Source organism: Phasianus colchicus, chromosome 1 (genome assembly GCF_987193195.1).
Source record: "Phasianus colchicus chromosome 1, bPhaCol1.hap1.1, whole genome shotgun sequence".
Taxonomy (NCBI): Eukaryota; Metazoa; Chordata; class Aves; order Galliformes; family Phasianidae; genus Phasianus; species Phasianus colchicus.
In genome coordinates, this window is record NC_143436.1 from 94,581,525 (window position 1) to 94,589,379 (window position 7,855).

The 7,855-nt window shown below is 40.2% G+C and overlaps 1 protein-coding gene across 1 annotated transcript; it reads right to left on the reverse strand.

The window, feature by feature from the left end:
- Positions 1 to 21: 21 nt before the first annotated feature.
- On the reverse strand, positions 22 to 7,252 carry PDZK1 (PDZ domain containing 1). Its single transcript, XM_090120898.1, has 8 exons — positions 6,287 to 7,252; positions 5,722 to 5,977; positions 4,663 to 4,799; positions 3,186 to 3,381; positions 2,763 to 2,959; positions 2,095 to 2,289; positions 1,162 to 1,461; positions 22 to 197 (listed from the first exon to the last, which is right to left on the reverse strand). Exons 1-8 carry the CDS (start codon positions 6,494 to 6,496, stop codon positions 120 to 122), a joined length of 1,569 nt encoding a protein of 522 aa, XP_089977024.1. The 5' UTR covers positions 6,497 to 7,252; the 3' UTR covers positions 22 to 119.
- Between the last annotated feature and the right edge of the window lie 603 nt (positions 7,253 to 7,855).

The window sequence follows — 7,855 nt, forward strand, 5'->3', positions numbered from 1 at the left end:
GTCCCTTACAGGTCTGGTACTCGTATGGATAGTCAAGTCCTGAAGTTGCAGTAGCAAAGTGTGATTGAAGAAAGAGAATTTGGAAGATTTCTTTTTTGTTCTCGGCATAGTCAGTCTCCTCAGAACCTTGTGTCATCACTGCTGTCACTGCCTGCTCCTGCTGAGGCAGCTGATTGTGAAGAGGAAGATGAGCTTGCCTGCAGAGGAGTAACAAATACGTTCTGGTTATTTTTAGTTTGTAAACATGCTGGTCTACAGTGTTATGAAGGACTCCTGTTTTAATCTGCACTAATGATATACTTGTTTGGATGGCATAATGAGCCAGTAAATGTGACTTTTGTCATTGAAGTGCTTTTTCGTTAGCAATGGTATAGAGACAAACATGTTTAGTAGAAATTTCCTATTGTTTAATTTCCGTATCTGGTGAACTTGCACACAAAAGTAGTGCTAATCTTCTGACAGAACTTTTGAAAAACCTGGCACTGGATATTTGCGGATAAGGGTCATGAAAAATAGATAGGAAGATAGGAGGCAGTATTGGTCTTATTCTTCCTGTCTGTCTCTCTTGCATGATCAAAAAGAAGCATTTCAGTACTTAAGGCTGACCACAAAGAAGGTTCAAAATTACTGTTTCAAGAAAAAGTATTTTGCTGCTCTTCTGAGTTCTGTCATACTTGAGATTCTTTTTACCAGTATAACGTGAGCAAAATTATTTTTAATCTGCATATTTCCTTGAAAATATCATCATAATCTGTTGATTGCTCTTTCTTCTAAAAAAAAAATGTTTTGAAATATTTCACCTAATTTCTCCAAAAGCAGGTTATGCTTTTTGGTGTATTTAAGGACTTTTTTTTTTTTTTTTGCACTTAAAGGACAGTATTGCCTCCTTGAGGATTGCATTGTGTAGATTGTCTTGTTCCATAGTCTCCTGTGTGTGCATTCTTTCTGTAATTTAATTGTGCATTAAAGATATTCACCTGCATTATGCCTGGGGAAAGAAGGAGTTGTTTACAGTAATCATATCACAGCTTCCCTCTTGATAACTTGGACTGACTTGTAAAAATTGAGGATCTTAGCTCAGTTATACACAGCAGTTATAGGAGGTTCTTTTACTGTCTCCTCAATGATCCCTTGGCATTTGTTTAATACAGTAATGCTTACCCTTTCTCTTGGTTCAGGTGAGGTTCTCTCTGACTCTGCTACTGAGGTTTCTGTGTAAGCAGGAGGTTCAGAAGTGTCTTGGGCTGGATCTGCCATAGAGTCTGTGATGGGAATGTTCTGGTCCTGGAAGTATTTGTAAGCATCTTTACTGCACACCAGTAGCGTTACTTTATCACCACTCTCTTTGATTCTTGCCACGACGTTGTCATAGGGCTCATTCATCACATTCACCCCATTTACTTCCACCAAAACATCATTATTTTCTACCCCTGCTACATCAGCTGGTCCATGTCTTTGTACCTGCAAGGCAAGTTCAAACGGTGACATTAGCATAATGTTGAAAAGATGTGTTAGCAACTGATGGTCCACTAAGCTGTCAAAATAAAAGTGGCAGGGAGATTTTTGGGGCAGAATTGAACTGGGAGAGACAATAGGCCTAGGCGGTGTAATTTTAACTTTACTACATTGACATATTCTTTAGTGATGTGTGAAACTCCTCCCTTCTAGAAAACAAAAGGCACAGATGTAATTTGTGATAACAGAAGATTCACTCCTGCCAGCTGTGAAAATTCTGAGAAGTGGAAGGGAAAGTTCTCTTATATTTCCAGGGTATTCTGTAGTTCAAAAATCTATATTTAAGATACTATTTGCATTCCAGCCTTATAAATAATAGCAAAAAATGAGATAAAATTTGGATTTCCCTTCCTTTTAGATATCTAGTGGAATAAAAGGACTGAGGTTTTCTGGTGTTCATTTTAATATTGGTCCTATAATATCAGTCTGACTTTTAACAATTATAACTTATCTAAGAGAGCTGGCAAAGAGTTTTGTCTTTTCTTGTGCTTTTTCTTGAGTGTATTTACAGGATGGAAAGGAGAAGGCTGCCCAGCATACTACACAAGCTTTTCATTGTTGATTATCTTACATTAGTACCTCATTAATAAATAGTCCAGGTTCGTTCTTGACCATGTTTAGATTGAAGCCAAATCCACTCGGCCCTTTTACCATCTTGCAGACTCTTGGCTTGTGGTTCACTTTCTGTTCAGTGTGCAACTCCACTCTTTCCTCTGCTTTTACTGGAGGTGGGTTTTGTACTTTGTAGTAATATGAATAGGGGGAGATTTGAGCCTGAAAAAACAGTGACAAAGAAAACTTTGATATAAAACCTGTTGTGAAATCTGTAGGTTTCTTGCTAAATATGTTTTGCTTGAAACCTAATGGTTCAGATACGAGTCGCAATGAGCTACTCTTTGCTGTTAATGTCTGGTTAAGTGGAAAGCTACAGTGTTGATCCCCATGACAAGGTTTGTATTGCTCATAAAAGATTACACAATAATTTAATTCTGATTTTGCTGTCTTATTCCAGCCTTTCTTACGGTGCTTTCAAATATAGAATGGTTCCAACAGTGCCTCTAAAAACATGGAAGAGGCCAAAAATGTGAATGTTTAGTGACTTGGTACTCAAGTGCAAGGAGTGTTGCTGAAATCTGCATGCATCTTAGACCCTTGCTGTAAGATAAACAAGTCTGTCAGAACAGACTGATTTGTTTCTGCTTCTGTTTCTTATTAACAATCCTTAGCTGTAGCTTGCATTTACTTACCAGTTTATACATGGAGTCAGTCTCCTTATCCACTACCAACAAGGTGGTTTTTTCCTTAGACTGCTTAATCTTTCCCACTACACTTTCATGATCCAGTGCATCCACTCGCTCACCATTGACAGCTACCAGGATATCATCATCTTTGAGACCTGCCTTGGCTGCTGGGCTTTTGGAATCAACATCTTTGATTACATGATCTAAAATCAAAAGGGGAAAAAAAGGTGGATGTGAAGGACTGTTTGGTAAATGTAATAGTATTTTGTGTCATAAAAGCTGTTGAAATTGCACTTGAGGTTGAGACAGTTTTCCTGATACAGGCTTGTTAAGAAGCCAGACAAGGAGAATGAGTCTGCAGACTGTACAGGAATAATGGAATAAACTGTATCACAAATGTCATGGCCTGTGTGTTGGCTTGGTTCTTACCACCAGTGTTTTGTTCCATCCGTAGATAAAAGCCATAACCATTTTTTCCTTTCTGAAGCTCAATAAGTTTTGGTTTAAGAGGAAGGAGTTTTAGGTTGGCGTTCTCTTTGCTCAGCACCATCTTCTGGCTTGTATAATAGCGGTCTGTTTCTTCATTTGAAAGTAGAAGCATAATGTGATTTCCAGACTTCTTTACCTGCATTAGTACACATACAGTCACAGATATGACCCCTTCAAAAATAATTGTAGTTACATCAGTAACTGGCTTACTGATACATCAGTGGTGGTGAGTACTGGTGCTACATCAGCTGGAAGGTCTGGGCGAGGCTATTACAGGGTTTGTTTTCCTTTTTTTTCTTAATGATTTGGACCATGTCAAGATTTCAGACACACAAAATCTTGCGTATATATGAGGTAGTGTTCTGTATTTCTTACTGTTTTCCTGGTCTCTGAATAACTAGCTGTAGAAGTGAGCAACCTAACAGCTATAAGGTTGGCATGCAGTGGCAGTAAAATCCAGTAAGTCTCAGTAGGTGGTCCCTGACTCATCTAAACCTGAAACTCTGTAATACAGACATATCATGCCATCTCTATCACTATTTTGGATTATAGCAGCAACAAGCAGATAACTTATCTTTGCCCTAGTGTTAAATTTCTGTCAGACTCTTGGCCTCCTTCAGTGTCCCTGTATGACTGACTGAAGATTTTTGGTCTGTTCAAATTTTCCATTTAGTTTCATCTTCAACTGCTTTCTAGTTCATTGGGTGCCCTATTCCCTCATTTGAATGAACATCACTGCAGTTGATGGTTTGCAGCCCCCAAAAACACAGGAGTTGCACAGCTCCATAGTTGGTAACATGCACTCAATCGTGTTGCTGGAATGCCAGAGCATGACCAGCCCTCTGAAATCTCTTCAGCTCCAGCTTTGTTTTAGCAGTGCCATTAGTGGAGAACTGGAAGTCTCATTAGCAGTGTTCTTTGCAGCTGAGGCCAGGCAGCAAAATTACTTGCAGTTTAATTTTCATTAATCTTGGGCTTCTTAGCAGCAAAAAGGAACTGCTGTCTAAAATCATGAATTCACCCTGTTCCACGCTGCCTGCATCATCAGGGAGCACTCCTCTTCCTTCCCTAAAAGTTGTATTTAGTTGCTTGCCCTCTTACTATTGGGAGTATTTCCAGGATTTCTAGGAACAGAGCATGTTTTATTTACTATGGTTTCTGGCACTCCTATAATTCTCATATTTAGAATTCTTTGGCCTGTTTTGATGGCAGTGTTGATTCAGAGTCAGTTCAAGAGACCATATGACAACAAAGCCAAAGCAGGAGGGTACTCCACTGTGTTGGTAAAGTATAAGCAGTGGCTTCCAAGATTTGCTGTGAAGCATTCAAACTAGCCAGACCTGCCTCTTCAGTAAGCCTGACAAGTTGCTGTGAAAATGGGCCAGAACAGAAGATGAATCAGTACGCAAACAAATACCTTTTCCACAACCTCCTCATGTGTGTCATTTTCCACATTTTTTCCATTGATTTCAATCAGGCGATCTTTATTTTGGACACCCGCCTTTGCAGCTGCTCCTTGTGATGTCAGATCTACTATGAACAACCCCTTCTGACCTGAAATAGATGGGAACTCATTACACAGAGTAATTCACTGAAACATGCTTGCATTTGATGGCTAAAAAGATTTAGCACCGATGTCCTTACACACTCTTAGTCTCTTATGTGTGTATTATAGTGGCATCACAAATCTTCAATGTGGACACACCTCTGTTTCTTTACTTCTCTTATTCTGCCCAGGAAACATCACTTCCCTGGGGGGAAGGAGGTGGTTTTTTTTTTTTTCCACTACAACTCAAACTCTTATTTCTCTACCAAGAATGACAAAGGGGCTGAAGATGGCAGGAAGGGACTTTTTTTTTTTTTTTTTTTTTTTTTTGACATTTTAAGAGATGAGCTATTTTTAGTGCTGTTTTACACACTTCAGAATTTCCTGTGTTTGAAAGATATTTGATCTTTTGGTTATACAGCATCCTAAAATATCCTGTTTGTGGTTGATGATTTCCTGAAGGTTTGCCTATTCTGTTGACCAGCCTTGTAAGAAAGACAGGTGTGAAAAAGACTGGAAATTCCTTACTTTCTAAATGAAACGAATCAGGAGAAGCATTTGGTCGTCTTCTTATTACTGACTAGCTGGCTAGAACTTTGTATTCTAGTTTTTGAAGGGAGTTGGAGGAATAAAATGGGACTTCAAGCAGCAGTTGAGGATATATTTGGTATTCAGGCATGAGCTGTGGAAGTGGTTTTGGTAAATAAAAACCACTGCTATGGTGGCTCTTTCTTTTTTTGGCTTTTTTTTTTTTCCTGCCCCATTAAAAATATGGTCCTCAGGAAACCATATGTTGTACAGAAATTGACTGGAGATGGGTCTGAAACCATCTTGCTGCTTCTTGCTTCCCCTCTGTTAGCAAGAGCACCTCCTCCCCCCCCCAAGCTGTGGCTGTCATATTTATACCATCTGTCCTCCCCAGGCTCTCACCTTCTGTGGTTTTCAGGGAGAAGCCATACCCCTTTTCCTCCTTCACTAAGTAGCAGAGCCGTGGTTGTGGAACTGTGGTGATTGCTCCATTGGCCATGGGCTGTGTGGACTGCTGCTGCTGCTGCTTCTTTCCTTTTGATACCTTTTGACCCAGCTCTTCCAGATTCGCTCCCTCCTTTTCTGCCTTTTTATAAGATGCTTCATCCAAAACAAGAAATACAACAGAATTCCCACTGTTCTTTACCATTTCCACCACCTGTAATGGACAAGATGAAATGGCAAACAGAGTGATTGACCTAAAAGCTTTCCCAGGAAGGATTACACTCTTTACTGGTTTTGTTGTCAAAACAACAATCCCTCTGCTTATGCACTACAGAGGCACCTCAAAAGCATTTCATACCCATGATAGATAATAAATGATGCAGAGAGATATCCAGAGCTGTTAACTCAGCTCTTGGACTTCCCAGCTGAAGATGCCATAGAAATGGAAGAGAAAGCTTCCAATACTGACAGTGGGTCTGGTTCATGGGAGGTGATGTAGACCCCAGACTAAACAGGTTTGTACCTTTGTATGTTCCTCCTTGTCTACGAACACACCATTAACCCTGAGGACTCTGTCTCCATCCTTCAAGCCAGCCTTTTCAGCAGGGCTGTTCTTTTCCACGTTCCGGATGAGATGTCCTGCTGTGTCTTTCTCCACACGTAGGAAAAATCCATAGCTCTTCTTGGGTTTTTTGGTCACTTTGCATTCTCGGGGCTGGAGAACAGAAGTCATCTCTACAAAACAGGATGGAAAAGGTAAGTGTGAGTAAAAAAAGTAAGCTGACCTATGTATGTTCCCTGTAAATATGTACTGAGACAGTTTGCTTCAGAATCCTTAGGGTTTGGTTTCCTGGGAAATCCAGCTGTGCAAAGGCATTTTTTTTTTACCTGCTAACTCCAAGATGAATGGACTGGCACTGTGACGGGAATAGAACAATGAATGATGTTCTCCTTAACTATTGCAATACCTTTGATAAAGTCTCTTGTACAGTAGGTGTAGATGACTTGTTGACATATGGACTGGATAAGCAGACTCTTTGGGTGGGCAGAAGATTGGCTGAGTCATTAGGTTCAGAGGGTTTTTATCAGTGGTACTTAATCCAGCTGTTGGCTGCTTATTAGTGACAATGTTTAGGGTTGGTACTGGCACTGACTGGTACTGTTCAACATCTTTATTTATGTCATGGATAGTGAGGCAGAATACATCCTCAACAAACTGATGGATAATACTAAACATAGGGGAGCAGTCAATAGGCTGGCAGATAGGGATATTATTTAGAGGGACCTTAACAGAGTCCAGCAGAGGCTGGAGAGAGGAGCTGTCAGAAATATCAAAACATTTAACAGAGAAAAGTGGAAAAAATCTGTATCTAGACCATGCATGACAGCACAGGCCGGCTGCTGCCTGGTCAGCAGACAGTTTTGCAGGACAGCACACAAGTGCACAAACTGAACGTGAGTTGATTTAGCTTTGCAGCGAAGATCAACTGTATTGTGGGCAATATCAGAGTGTATCTAGCAAGCAATGAAGGGATTGTTCCCTGCTGTTTGGCACTTGTAAGGCTATGCGTGAGTTCTGTTTTGAGCTCTCTACGTCACTGACATACTGAAGCTAGTCCACTGGGTTGGGTTAGGTTTTGGAGTGCAACATGTTTGAGGAGAGGCTGAAAGAGCTGGGTTTGTTCAATTTTAGGAAAAGAGAGTAAATGAAAGATCTTATTTGTGTTTTCAAGTGCCTAATTGGATGGTGTAGAAAACACAGATCCATATTATTCTTGGATGTTAATACTGATGAGAGGCAACAGATACAGGTTACAGCAATGGGAATTATAATTAGAGAGATGTAAGGACAGCTTTTTAAACTCTGGTGCTTTCAGATATTAGAACAAGAGCCTAGAGTGGCTGCGGAATCTCCATCCTTGGAGGTGCTTACCTGGATGAGACCCTGAGAAACTTGATCTAAGCTGGCCTGGTTTAACATGAGCTGTTGGACCAGATGACCTCCAGAAGTTCCTTCCAACCTAAAATATTCTATATTTTTATGATACAATGAAATTATCTTGGGTGGTTCATTATCAGTAAGAGAGGCATT

Bases quoted from the DNA above. Each gene is read 5' to 3' on its own strand.
- PDZK1 (XM_090120898.1), bottom strand. From the start codon at position 6,496: ATGACTTCTGTTCTCCAGCCCCGAGAATGCAAAGTGACCAAAAAACCC. The intron at 5,978-6,286 runs GTACAAACCTGT...TGTCCATTACAG, and splicing joins ACAAGGAGGAACATACAAAG to GTGGTGGAAATGGTAAAGAA. The intron at 198-1,161 runs GTAAGCATTACT...ACTCCTCTGCAG, and splicing joins CACCTGAACCAAGAGAAAGG to GCAAGCTCATCTTCCTCTTC.